Source organism: Staurois parvus, unplaced genomic scaffold (assembly GCF_062004578.1).
Source record: "Staurois parvus isolate SC_StPar_1 unplaced genomic scaffold, SC_StPar_1.0 ptg000913l, whole genome shotgun sequence".
Lineage (NCBI taxonomy): Eukaryota > Metazoa > Chordata > Amphibia > Anura > Ranidae > Staurois > Staurois parvus.
The window spans coordinates 55001-69793 of NW_028318709.1; the positions used below are offsets into that span (position 1 = coordinate 55001).

Sequence of the window (14793 nt, forward strand, 5' to 3'; positions counted from 1 at the left end):
CGTATGTCAGCAAAAAGATATCACTGGAGGTCCTTCAGCCCAGATCCACAAAGAAAAGCCAACACGTAGGCGTATGTCAGCAAAAAGATATCACTGGGGGTCCTTCAGCCCAGATCCACAAAGAAAAGCCAACACGTAGGCGTATGTCAGCAAAAAGATATCACTGGGGGTCCAACCCAGATCCATGAAGAAAAGCCGACACATAGGCGTATGTCCGCAAAAAGATATAACTGGGGGTCCTTCAACCCAGATCCATGAAGAAAATCCGGCACCTAGACGTATGTCCGCAAAAAGATACCACTGGGGGTCCTTCAACCCAGATCCATGAAGAAAAGCCGGCACATAGGCGTATGTCAGCAAAAAGATATCACTGGGGGTCCTTCAACCCAGATCCATGAAGAAAAGCCGGCATCTAGGTGTATGTCGGCAAAAAATATCACTGGGGGTCCTTCAACCCAGATCCACGAAGAAAAGCCGGCACCTAGGTGTATGTCAGCAAAAAATATCACTGGGGGTCCTTCAACCCAGATCCACGAAGAAAAGCCGGCACATAGGCGTATGTCAGCAAAAAGATATCACTGGAGGTTCTTCAACCCAGATCCATGAAGAAAAGCCGGCACCTAGGTGTATGTCAGCAAAAAATATCACTGGGGGTCCTTCAACCCAGATCCACGAAGAAAAGCCGGCACATAGGCGTATGTCAGCAAAAAGATATCACTGGAGGTTCTTCAACCCAGATCCATGAAGAAAAGCCAGCACATAGGTGTATGTCATCAAAAAGATATCACTGGGGTTCCTTCAACCCAGATCCACGAAGAAAATCCGACACATAGATGTATGTCAGCAAAAAGATATAATTGGGGGTCCTTCAACCCAGATCCATGAAGAAAAGCCGGCACCTAGGCGTATGTCAGCAAAAAGATACCACTGGGGGTCCTTCAACCCAGATCCACGAAGAAAAGCCGGCACCTAGGCGTATGTCAACTAAGAGATATCACTGGGGGTCCTTCAACCCAATCCATGAAGAAAAGCCGGCACCTAGGCGTATGTCAGCCAAGAGATATCACTGGGGGTCCTTCAACCCAGATCCACGAAGAAAATCCGGCACATAGGCGTATGTCAGCAAAAAGATATAACTGGGGGTCCTTCATCCCAAATCCATGAGGAAAAGCCAACACATAGGCGTATGTCAGCAAAAAGATATCACTGGGGGTCCTTCAACCCAGATCCACGAAGAAACGCCAACACATAGATGTATGTCAGCAAAAAGATATCACTGGAGGTCCTTCAACCCAGATCTGTGAAGAAAATCTGCCACATAGGCGTATGTCCGCAAAAAGATATCACTGGGGGTCCTTCAACCCAGATCCTTGAAGAAAATCCGGCACATAGATGTATGTCAGCAAAAAGGTATCACTGGGGGTCCTTCAACCCAGATCTGTGAAGAAAATCCGGCATATAGACGTATGTCAGTAAAAAGATATCACTGGAGGTCCTTCAACCCAGATCCATGAAGAAAATCCAACACATAGATGTATGTCAGCAAAAAGATATCACTGGAGGTCCTACAACCCATAAAGATTCATTGTGTTTCGGCCATTCAGGCCTTAATCATACCAAAATGCGTTAGCATCTTCATGGCAGGGGGGACAGAACATGAGACAAGACAGTAACAATACAATACACGAGGGGTTCAAGGGCCCTGCTCGAATACATAGATGTATGTCAGCAAAAAGAAATCACTGGGGGGTCCTTCAACCCAGATCCATGAAGAAAATCCAGCACATAGGCGTATGTCCGCAAAAAGATACCACTGGGGGTCCGTCAACCCAGATCCATGAAGAAAATCCGGCACCTAGGCGTATGTCATCAAAAAGATATCACTGGGGGTTCCTTCAACCCAGAACCATGAAGAAAAGCCAACACATAGATGTATGTCATCTAAGAGATATCACTGGGGGTCCTTCAACCCAGATCCACGAAGAAAAGCCGGCACATAGACGTATGTCAGCACAAAGATATCACTGGAGGTCCATCAACCCAGATCCATGAAGAAAAGCCAACACATAGACGTATGTCAGCCAAGAGATATCACTGGAGGGTCCTTCAACCCAGATCCATGAAGAAAAGCCAACACATAGATGTATGTCAGCCAAGAGATATCACTGGAGGTCCATCAACCCAGATCCATGAAGAAAAGCCAACACATAGATGTATGTCAGCCAAGAGATATCACTGGAGGTCCATCAACCCAGATCCCTGAGGAAAAGCCAACACATAGGCGTATGTCCGCAAAAAGATATCATTGGGTGTCCTTCAACCCAGATCCATGAAGAAAAGCCAGAACATAGGCGTATGTCAGCAAAAAGATACCACTGGGGGTCCTTCAACCCAGATCCACGAAGAAAAGCCGGCACATAGGCGTATGTCAGCAAAAAGATATCACTGGGGGTCCTTCAACCCAGATCCATGATGAAAAGCCAACACATAGATGTATGTCAGCCAAGAGATATCACTGGGGGTCCTTCAACCCAGATCCATGAAGAAAAGCCGGGACATAGGCGTATGTCAGCAAAAGATATCACTGGGGGTCCTTCAACCCAGATCCACGAAGAAAAGCCGGCACATAGGTGTATGTCAGCAAAAAGATACCACTGGAGGTCCTTCAACCCATAAAAATTCAACGTGTTTCGGCCATTCAGGCCTTAATCATACCAAAATGCGTTGGCATCTTCATGGCTTTCGTTACGTAATCGCGCCTCTGCATCTACGAAGACTGCCCACCGCCGGGAGAGGAAGGGACCCCAGCCCGTCACATGACCGACCTGATGAGTTTGGGAAAATGTAAGGATAAGTATAAATAAATTTAAACAATAAAATACATTTGGGGCGTTTCCAGGAGGGATTGGGGTCGTTTGGGAGCCCGAAGATTGGATTTGGGCTTTATTGCTGTTCTGTTGTATTTTTTTTCAATGTATTCATTGTAAACGGATGTTTATATATTCCTTTCAATTTCATCTTCAGATTGAAATGCTACACACCAGCTGAAAGTGTTAATCAGGCTTGCAGTATAAGTGCCTGCACAATGGCAAAGGGGGGGGAGGGGGAATCACATTTGCACTTTTTTTTTTATTTTTGTAAGTAAAGCACTTTCTGTGATTGTGTGTTGAGCTCATTGGGAGCTGTCCATTAGTAAGGAAAGGTTTCATCATTCTTCCTTTATGTGCAGCCCGGACTCCAGTTACGCCATGGCAGGATCCTTTGACGGGACCATCTTCATCTGGAACACCCAGACGGGCATGCTGGAGAGGAGCCTGAATGGAGAACACAGGTAGGAGAAAGAGTCATTCTGCTAAAGTGACTAGAAGAGACCTGATCACCCGTCTGCCCAAATTTGGGGCCATTGGTGATTAGCACCACACTATATTGCCAGAAGTATTGGCCCTGCCCTCCCAATCATGTGACTCAGGTGTTCCAATCCCCTCCCAATCATGTGATTCAGGTGTTCCAATCCCCTCCCAATCATGTGATTCAGGTGTTCCAATCCCCTCCCAATCATGTGATTCAGGTGTTCCAATCCCCTCCCAATCATGTGATTCAGGTGTTCCAATCCCCTCCATGGACACAGGTGGATACAATCAAGCCCCTAGGCATGCAGACGGCTTCTACAAACATTGGTGAAAGAATGGGTCGCTCTCAGGAGCTCAGTGACTCCAAGCGTGGTCCCGTGATAGGTGGCCACCTGAGCAATAAGTCCATCCGTGACATTTCCTGGCTACTAAATATTCCACGCTCAACTGTTAGTGGGATTATAACAAAGTGGAAGCAACTGGGAACAACAGCAACTCAGCCACCAAGTGGTAGGCCACGTCACATGACAGGGCGGGGTCAGCACATGCTGAAGCGCACAGTGCGCAGAAGTCGCCAACTGTCTGCAGAGTCAATAGCTAAAGATCTCCAAACTTGATGTGGCCTTCAGATGAGCCCAACAACAGTGCGTAGAGAGCTTCATGGAATGGGTTTCCATGGCCGAGCAGCTGCATCCAAGCCTTCCATCACCAAGTGCAATGCAAAGAGTGGGATGCCGTGGTGTAAAGTACGCCGCCACTGGACTCTAGAGCAGTGTAGATGTGTTCTCTGGAGTGACCAATCACACTTCTCTGTCTGGCAATCCGATGGATGTGTCTGGGTTTGGCGGTGGCCAGGAGAACGGTACTTGCCTGACTGCATTGTGCCAAGTGTAAAGTTTGGTGGAGGGGGGATTATGGTGTGGGGTTGTTTTTCAGAGGTTGGGCTTGGCCCCCTAGTTCCAGTGAAGGGAACTCATAAGGCGACAATTTTATGCTCCCAACTTTGTGGGAAGAGTTTGGGGATGGCCCCTTCCTGTTCCAACATGACTGTGCACCAGTGCACAAAGCAAGGTCCATAAAGACATGGAGGAGCCAGTTTGGGGTGGAGGAACTTGACTGTCCTGCACAGAGTCCTGACCTCAACCCCATAGAACACCTTTGGGATGAATTATAGCGGAGACTGCGAGCCAGGCCTCCTCCCCCGACATCAGTGCCTGACCTGACAAATGTGCTTCTGGAAGAATGGTCCAACCTTCCCATAGACACCCTCCTAAACCTTGTGGACGGCCTTCCCAGAAGAGTTGAAGCTGTTATAGCTGCAAAGGGCAGGGCCAACTCAATATTGAACCCTACAGACTAAGGCCCAGGGTCAGTGTCAGTAGGGGGCCCCATGAGATGCCCCTAGTACCTTTCATAGACTTTTTGGGGTGTGGTTTGAGTGTGGGTGAGGACACAGGGGCCCCATGATCCCCTATTGCCCGTCCACCCCATGAATTGCAAACTTGGTTTCCTCACACTTTCTCTTTAAGGCAGAAGAATGGAGGTCACTGAAATGTCAATGCTTCCATCACCAGACTCCATTTAGTGGCCTTGAGCAGGAAACTCACAAAGGTTGAAAGCCCGGCCAGTTCTGAGCGTCGCCTGAAAAGACAATTCTAATTATTTCCTGCGTTTAGCTGACACGAGGGACCCCGGCTGGTCTTCTGCTGCTGTAGTCCTTCCTCTAAAAGTGCCTTTCTCAACCTTTTTAACATGGAGGAACCCTTGAAATACCTTTCCAGACTTAGGGAACCCCTATTAATAATCACTAAATCTACGGCTCACAGTGCACTACCTTGATGGTCGGTGGGAAGAATGTCCCTTACTTTTTTGGTCATTGGGAATAATCCCCCCTTACAGATAGAAAAGTAACCAGTGACACCACTGATCTTTTTTTTGGCTGAGAGGTAGGAGTTGCACCTTGCTCAAGGAACCCATGGCAACCTCTAGAGAAACCCTAGGGTTCCACTGAACCCTGGTTGAGAAAGGTTGCTCTAGAACACGGGTGTCAAACTGGCGGCCCTCCAGCTGTTGCAAAACTATAAGTCCCATCATGGCTCTGCCTTTGGGAGTCATGCTTGTAACTATCAATCTTGCAATGCCTCATGGGACTTGTAGTTTGGCAACAGCTGGAGGGCCGGCAGTTTGACACCCGTGTTCTAGAAGGTTCTCCATGTTGCATGTTCAGAAATGTCCTTTTGCACTGCTGTAAAGAGCGGTAATCAGTGCAGCTGTAGACTTCCTTTCAGCCCAAACTAGTCCATGCTCCCCTGACCCTTCTCATTAACAAGTGTTGTCACCAGATGTCTGCCATCTGCTGGATGGGTTTTGTTTTCGCCCCATTTTCTGCAACTCTGGTGCCCAACCTTGGCACTTATTGTTTAGCCCAGCCTTTCTCAACCAGGGTGCCCAGGCACTCTGGGGTGGCTTAAGGTTTCTTCAGGGGTGCCTTGAGGTTTCTTCAGGGGTGCCTTGAGGTTTCTTCAGGGGTGCCTTGAGGTTTCTTCAGGGGTGCCTTGAGGTTTCTTCAGGGGTGCCTTGAGGTTTCTTCAGGGCTGCCTTGAGGTTTCTTCAGGGCTGCCTTGAGGTTTCTTCAGAGGTGCCTTGAGGTTTTGTCAGGGGTGCCTTGAGGTTTCGTCAGAGGTGCCTTGAGGTTTCTTCAGGGGTGCCTTGAGGTTTCTTCAGGGGTGCCTTGAGGTTTCGTCAGAGGTGCCTTGGCAAAATGTCTAAAAATTGACCAAAACTTGTATACAAGCCAGCGGGTGGAACAAGCCTGCCTTTTAGTTACAAAAAGCCACCGGTTTCCATCGTGCACCATTACGACCTTCTAGTCGCCGGCATCTTGACAACTAATAACATCATTAGCTGATAAGGAGGATGTCCACTTCCTGCACATCATCCTAGTTTGACCCTCCCCCGCCCCTCTCCATCAGTGCTGGGGTCACATTAGCTCAGTGATGGAGAAAAACTGAGGGAGAGGAGAAACACTGGAATACTAGTCAGTACCAGTGTGCAAAAGTGTTTTTTTTTTTTTTTTGGAAGAATAAATCCCCTCCAATGTTGGTTGTCCTACATGTGTGGATGGTGCTGCGTTATATAAAACTATTAGAATAGGTTTTCACATTGTAGAATGGGGTGCCCTTTCTAAAATGGGGTGCCTCGAGACTGTCCGTAATTTTAAAGGGTGCCTCGGGGCTGTCCATAATTTTAAAGGGTGCCATGATTGAGAAAATGTTGAGAAACACTGGTTTAGCCTTTGGGGGGGCCCTGCTGACACTAGTCTGTGTGCTTCTGACTTAAGTTCTTACTCAAGCGTTACGTAATGCGCATGCATGCATGACGTTTTTCATTATATGCGTTGGAACCTCCTACAGATAGCAGCGTAATCGTCAACCACTGTGTGGGCGGGGCTGTCAGATTGTCAACTTGCTGATGTAATTTTAGACGGTTTGATGTGCCGGAGCTCACGGCGTCAGATCCTTCTATGTAGTCCCATATAGAATGCACCTAGGAGGGAGGCTGCGCTAGTCCTACAGGGAGACCATGGGGCATAAGGTAGCCACCCTCACAGCAGGATTGAAGGGATGAATTCTTCTTTGAACAGAAAACACATGTTAGTGACATCTGGGTTAGTAACATCATAAATGATTTGCTTAATTTTTTCTGTCCAGTTTATCCTATTTTTCTCATTTTTATGTTTTTATAATCGATTTTGTATCAAATTGGTCATAAATAAAATTTAAAGGGTGGGTAGGGGGCACAGATGTGGGAGTATTGGTTTGTAGAGGGGGTGAAATAGCAGTGATGTCTAGCAGTCTGTGTAACGTGTCTCCAGTCTCTGACTGTCTCTTGAACCATGTCCCCAGTCTCCAGCAACTTCTATATCACATATCCAGCCTCCAACAACCCCTATATCATACCCATAGTCTCCAACATCTCATATCATGTCCTCAGTTTCCAACATCTCATATCATGTCCTCAGTCTCCAACATCTCATATCACGTCCCCAGTCTCCAACATCTCATATCACGTCCCCAGTCTCCAACATCTCATATCACGTCCCCAGTCTCCAACATCTCATATCATGTCCTCAGTCTCCAACATCTCATATCATGTCCTCAGTCTCCAACATCTCATATCATGTCCTCAGTCTCCAACATCTCATATCATGTCCTCGGTCTCCAACATCTCATATCATGTCCTCGGTCTCCAACATCTCATATCATGTCCTCGGTCTCCAACATCTCATATCACGTCCTCGGTCTCCAACAACTCTTATATCATGTCCTCGGTCTCCAACAACTCTTATATCATGTCCTCGGTCTCCAACGACTCTTATATCATGTCCTCGGTCTCCAACGACTCTTATATCATGTCCTCAGTCTCCAACATCTCATATCACGTCCTCAGTCTGCAACATCTCATATCACGTCCTCAGTCTCCAACATCTCATATCACGTCCTCAGTCTCCAACATCTCATATCATGTCCTCAGTCTGCAACATCTCATATCACGTCCTCAGTCTGCAACATCTCATATCACGTCCTCAGTCTGCAACATCTCATATCACGTCCTCAGTCTGCAACATCTCATATCACGTCCTCAGTCTGCAACATCTCATATCACGTCCTCAGTCTCCAACATCTCATATCACGTCCCCAGTCTCCAACATCTCATATCACGTCCCCAGTCTCCAACATCTCATATCACGTCCCCAGTCTCCAACATCTCATATCACGTCCCCAGTCTCCAACATCTCATACCACGTCCTCCGTCTCCAACATCTCATACCACGTCCTCAGTCTCCAACATCTCATACCACGTCCTCAGTCTCCAACATCTCATACCACGTCCTCAGTCTCCAACATCTCATACCACGTCCTCAGTCTCCAACATCTCATACCACGTCCTCAGTCTCCAACATCTCATACCACGTCCTCAGTCTCCAACATCTCATACCACGTCCTCAGTCTCCAACATCTCATACCACGTCCTCAGTCCCAAATATCTTTTATATTATGTCTCCAGCCTCCAAACACTCCAATACATCCCCAGTATAAAAACAACCCTCGGATATCATGTCCTCCGTCACCAACAATTCGTATATCATGTCCCCATCACTAACAACTGTTCTGTCATATCTCCAGTCTCCAACATGTCTTCTATCATGTCTCGAGTCTTCAACATCCCTTATATCATATCTCCAGTGTCCAACTGTTCTAGTATCACGTCTCGAGTCTCCGACAACTCCTATACCATTCCTCCAGTTATTATGTACAGCTCTTCAGTGAAGTCATGGACCGCATATGAGGCCCTCAATGTCAGTTAGATTGACCACAACTGTTCTGCAGTCTGTAGTGTGTACTAACCCCCCGAGATTCTGCAACCACCATGTTTGCCCTGACAATCATGCCTCAGTCAAAGCTGCTTGGATCTCACTTCCTTTTTATTGTAATGTTCGGTTGAGTAGTAACCGAATGTCTTCACCATGTCTGAATGCCTTGTGTGTTAACTGTGACCAAGTGATTACGTTTCTGTATGTGATAACAAAGAGGTATCTGGAAGATGGCCACCAAGTTTAAATATTCTATATGCAAAGAAAAATGCCTTTGGGTAAAGTTTTTGAACTCTCATTGGGGCCATTATCCAGCCTAGATGAGATATACCCGTGCGTTGTCAGCCAGACCTCTTCCATATGGCTTGTTCTACATTTTGCCATCAAAATCTCTAACTGACCCATTATCCCCAGCAGAGGGCGCTACGACATTTGTTCTTTATGATGCTCCAGCTTGATATTTGTGCTTCTTTGTCCTGTTTCCTTATTGGAAATGCCCTAATCAGACATGATCCATAGAAAAAGTATTAAAGAAATATCAAAAAGGTGGGGGGGGGGGGCGTATATCTCAGTTTTGGTGGGACGGGTTGGCTTTGTGACCAGTTTACAGGAGGGCAGGGACGGACTGACCATTTGGAAACTCGGGCACTGCCCCGGGGTCAGTAGGGGGCCCCATGAGATGCCCCTGGTACCTTTTTCATAGGCTTTTTTGAGTTTGGGCAAGGACACAGGGGCCCCATCATCCCCTATTGCCCAGGGGCCCCCTGAGTTGTCATTCCGCCCTGCAGAAGGGAGCACTCTGGAGGAGGGGGTGGTCAGAGCCACCAGTGAGATGATTCTCTAATAGTTTGAGATGGTGACATGCATAATAGGGGTGTTGTATCTCCAGGTCCACCAGGACTTCTGCCAGGACTTCCAGAATCTCTTATTGGCACTTGCAGAATCCTTCCCAGGTCTTCCATTGGTGCTCGCAGAATTTGTGTCAGGGCTCCCTGAAATGACTCTGGGTGTGTCCTTTGATGGAGAGGAGTATTGAAGTCTCAGCTCTGGACGTGCTGTGTCTTCTTGACCTGACTACTGTCTTGCCTGCCACCTTCCCCAGGACTCCTACTTGAACCTGACAATTCTTCTGCTGTCTTGCCTGCTGTTGACCTGGAATGTTCTGATCACTCCTCTACTGTCTTGCCTGTTGCTGACCTGGAATGTTCTGATCACTCTTCTGCAGTCTTGCCTGTTGCTGACCTGGAATGTTCTGATCACTCTTCTGCTGTCTTGCCTGTTGCTGACCTGGAATGTTCTGATCACTCTTCTGCTGTCTTGCCTGTTGCAGACCTGAAAAGTTCTGATCACTCTTCTGTAGTCTTGCCTGTTGCTGACCTGAAAAGTTCTGATCACTCTTCTGCTGACTTGCCTGTTGCAGACCTGGAATGTTCTGATCACTCTTCTGCTGATTTGCCTGCTGTTGATCTGGAATGTTCTGATCACTCTTCTGCTGATTTGCCTGTTGCAGACCTGGAATGTTCTGATCACTCTTCTGCTGTCTTGCCTGTTGCTGACCTGGAATGTTCTGTTCACTCTTCTGCTGTCTTGCCTGTTGCTGACCAGGAATGTTCTGATCATTCTTCTGCTGGAATGCATGTTGCTGACCTGGAATGTTCTGATCACTCTTCTGCTGGAATGCCTGTTGCTGACCTAGAACGTTCTGATCACTCTTCTGCTTGAATGCCTGTTGCTGACCTGGAACGTTCTGATCACTTTTCTGCTGGAATGCCTGTTGCTGACCTGGAACGTTCTGATCACTCTTCTGCTAGAATGCCTGTTGCTGACCTGGAACGTTTTGATCACTTTTCTGCTGGAATGCCTGTTGCTGACCAGGAACGTTCTGATCACTCTTCTGCTGTCTTACCTGTTGCTGACCTGGAATGTTCTGATCACTCTTCTGTTAGAATGCCTGTTGCTACCTCAGACTGTCCTTACCACTCTTCTGCTATCTTGCCTGTTGAGGACCTGAATTGTTCTGACTGTTCTTGTGCTGCCTTTCCTGTTGCTGACCCGGGTTGTCCTGAGCACTCTTCTGTGGTCTTGCCTATTGCAGACCTGGATTGTCCTGACCACTTTTCTGCTATCTGGCCTTTTACCGACCCAGATTGTCCTGACTACTCTTCTGGCACAGCAACAGATGTTATGTGCATTACCGGAAATGGTCCCTCATTCTTTGTAGAAGGTTTCTGACTTCCTTCTCTGCCGCAGCAGTAGCCTAATCCTAGTCATATAAATGGAAACCAGGAAAAAGTAATCTTAATCAAGAGTCAAGGTTTTGGTTAAAATCTATTTGCTAACATTTTCTACGATTGTGGTGAGAACATCCAGGGAAGTTGTCCATGGCTTTGTAAATAGGCAGAGCTTTTGGAAATTAGATTTTTAATTAAAAAACCTTATTAAATACTTATTATTTTTAATTGTTACTGTATAATTAAACCACTAAGAGTCCTTGTGTCCTCATTCTGTGGTACACAAACATTGTGGGCGTTATATTTTTTTAAGAACAGCCCTATTGGTTCTGCTGTATCCTCATTGGTTCAATAAGGTTGAGGCCAGATCCAAGGAATTTGGTTGAACTTCTTGGAGGTGTCTGGGGCAGTCTGTGCTGATTTGTGAAGTCAGATACGTTGGATGAAAAGACCTGTCTCAGAATTTACTTTCCAATTCATCCCAAAGGTGTTCAGTAGAGTTGAGGTCAGGGCTCTGTGTAGGCTGCAAATGGTGTAAGTTCCTTCACACCAAACTGGTAAGATCTTGTCTTTAAGTAGCTGGATTTACACACACGGACACAGTTGAGATGAAACAGAAAAAGAGATTAACACTGTTGGGGGGAAGACTAGAACACTTGTCATTCACAAGAGCATTTTGAGGTCAGGTACTGACATTCAATGAGAAGACCTGGCTCACAACTGGTGTTCCAATTCATCTTGACGGGTTTTTTTATTGGGTTGAGGTCAGGACTGTGTGCAGGACACTTGAGTTCCTCTACAACAAACTGGTCGAACCATGTCTTTTTGGAGATGGTTTTGTATATAGGAACGTACTCATGCTGGAGCAGAAAAGGACATTCCCAAGACTATTGCCACAAGGTTGGTAGTGTGAGGGAAGGCTAGAACCCTTGTCATCCAAAAGAGCATTTGTGAGGTCAGGTACTGATGTTGAATGAGAAGACCTGGCTCACAAGTGACATTCCAGTTCATTCCAGTGGTGTTCTGTAGGGTTGAGGCCAAAGCTGTGTGTAGGAAACTCAAGTTCTTCTACCTCAAACTGGTCATACCATGTCTTTATGGAGCTAGCTTTGTACACAGGGGCACAATCAAGTGGGAACAGCAAAGGACATTCCCAAGACTGTTGCCACAAGGTTGGTAGCTAAGGGAAGGCCTTTGTCTTTTAAAGGAGTATTTTGTGGTCAGGTACTGATGCTGAAGGAGAAGACCTGTTTCACAACTGGTGCTCCAGTTCATCCTAAAGATGTTCAGTAGGGTTGAGGTCAGGGTTCTGTGTAGGAAACTCAAGTTCTTCCACATCAAACTGGTAAAACCATGTCTTTATGAAGCTGGTTTTGTACACGGGTACAGTCATGCAGGAACAGAAAATGATATTCCCAAGACTCTTTCCACAAGGTTGGTAGCTAATGGAAGGCCTTTGTTGTCTAAAAGAGCATTTGAGGTCAGGTACTGATGTTGTAGGAGAAGACCTGGCTCACAACTGGTGTTCCAGTTCATCTTAAAGGTGTTTAGTAGAGTTGAGGTCAGGGCTCTGTGCAGGAAACTCAAGTTCTTCCACATCAAACTGGTCAAACCATGTCTTTATGAAGCTGGTTTTGTACACAGGAGCACAGCCATGCTGGAATTTCCCAAAATTGTTACCAGAAGAGGCTTACGGTTCCCGTAAATGTCTTTGCATGCTGCAACATTTTCATTAGTATAGAGGGGTATCCACATACCTCTGGCCATGCATCATAATATTAATATCAATAGACACATTGTATACAACCAATGCATTTTTTGATAAGGTAACCCTGGGAAAAAACTTTCCATAAATGGTGTAAGTCTTTAGTAAACTGACCAGAGTAATACGTTAAGAAGAAAAATCGAGGAGAAGGAGAGAAGTTTGGGTATAGGAAAGAGAAGCAGTAGAGGAGGGAAAGTAGAGGAGGGAAGGAGAGGGCAGCTCACGTTTGTAGGTTCTCAGAAGATCCTTATAAGAGATTGTTTTGTTTGAATCTCACGTTTTTGTTTCTTTCTCCACAGTGCTTCCGTCAATGCCGTGGCCTGGTCACTTTCTGGGGAATATGTGGTCAGTGTGGACCGAGGGAAGAAAGCCGTTCTCTGGAGTGAATACTGAGCCTCTTCTGTTTTTCCTCTACACTACACCCAAAAGGAAAAAAAAAATACTGACATAATTCATTCTTCATTTATAAGAACTGCAAACACCACAATTAACAAAACTACCTACCTACTCTGCTGTGCCAAATGCAGTAGAACTTCAATGGAGCAACCTTACACTGTCTTCCAATGTTATTTGGAATCATAACATTCTGGGCCCCAAGGTCTATACAACTCCCTCTGCCTCGTGCTTCTAGGCCAACTGATGTTCCATTCCAGGTTTCTCAAGAAATGGTCCATGAAACTCCATTGTTCTGTGTCTTGTTCTCTGAGACGAACCAAAGAGTTGTGCGGTGTTTGCCAACCCTGGTCCTACAGCAGATCATGACTTTTCTGGCACTTTATGACTGTTTCAGTTAATCACCGCTTCAAAGAAGAGTAATAATAACCTCACCTGTGATAAACGGGACCTACGAGAGCTTCTTGAGGTTAAGGAAACCATACCTTGTGGAAACACGATGTTAACATGCCTCAAGCAGTTCATTGACAGGGATCCATGAATTCCTCGTCTTTAGACTTCAAGGTCAAGCAGTGTTTTATAGGCGATATCTAACAATGCATCATGCTTACAAGTCAACTATTGTGCCAATAAGAACCTTCATTTGTCCGTGTTCCCTGCTCAGCCACTGTTGGGTTGAACCACTTGAATCACCTTCTCGTGCTTCCATGGTTCTACAATAATTTTCAGTTCAATGGGTCATCAAGTCAACCAGTGTTTCATGAAAATGCCTTCTCGAAGGTGAACTCCTAGTTCCATTAGATTAACATCCCAGTTCAACTTGTGTCTCAATATATTGGTCATCTGACTTCTAGGTCACACATTGTTTTATTGAACTTTTTATGGACTGATATCTGCCCTGAGCCTTGTGAATTCAGGTCAACCCTTGCAGAAATCTTCTTGTGCCCCTTGTTCTTAGGCTAAGCAGTTCTGTGTGAAACTAAAACTTCTTGTCCCTCATGCTTTTAGGTCAACCACCGATCCCTGTAGCTACAATTTCCTTTCCATGCTTTCCTGAGCCAACCGTTATAATGAAAATTGATTTTTCCAATGTCCTCTTTATGGGACAGATTTCCTTATGCCACCCATGTTCCATGTGAAATGAATTTTCCAAAATGTCCAGATTTTGAGTACACAATTTCCTGCAACCATCTCTTCCTTCCTGTTACAATTTTCCCCATTTCTTGTGTCTCCCCATATACCTTCCTGCCGTACGTGTTGGACTTTGTCATCAGGATGGGTATGTAGTGAGCAGGGCCTTAAGTGGTGGGGAGGGCCTTAAGTGGTGGGGAGGGCCTTAAGTGGTGGGGAGGGCCTTAAGTGGTGGGGAGGGCCTTAAGTGGTGGGGAGGGCCTTAAGTGGTGGGGAGGGCCTTAAGTGGTGAGGAGGGCCTTAAGTGGTGAGGAGGGCCTTAAGTGGTGAGGAGGGCCTTAAGTGGTGAGGAGGGTCTTACGTGGTGAGGAGGGTCTTACGTGGTGAGGAGGGTCTTGCGTGGTGAGGAGGGTCTTGCGTAGAGAAAATGGTCTTACGTGGTAAGGAGGGTCTTGCGTGGTGAGGAGGGTCTTGCGTGGTGAGGAGGTTCTTGCGTGGTGAGGAGGGTCTTGCGTAGAGAGAATGGTCTGACGTGGTGAGGAGGGTCTG

The 14793-nt window shown here is 46.4% G+C and overlaps 1 protein-coding gene across 1 annotated transcript in view; it reads left to right on the forward strand.

The window, feature by feature from the left end:
• Positions 1–14419, forward strand: part of LOC149442086 (protein Atg16l2-like) — a 69251-nt gene extending 54832 nt beyond the window's left edge. Inside the window, exons 19-20 of the mRNA XM_089656536.1 lie at positions 3230–3331; positions 13020–14419. Coding sequence (XP_089512662.1) covers positions 3230–3331; positions 13020–13113 — 196 coding nt within the window. The 3' untranslated portion in view covers positions 13114–14419. The remainder of the gene's footprint in view (positions 1–3229; positions 3332–13019) is intronic.
• Positions 14420–14793: the final 374 nt, after the last annotated feature.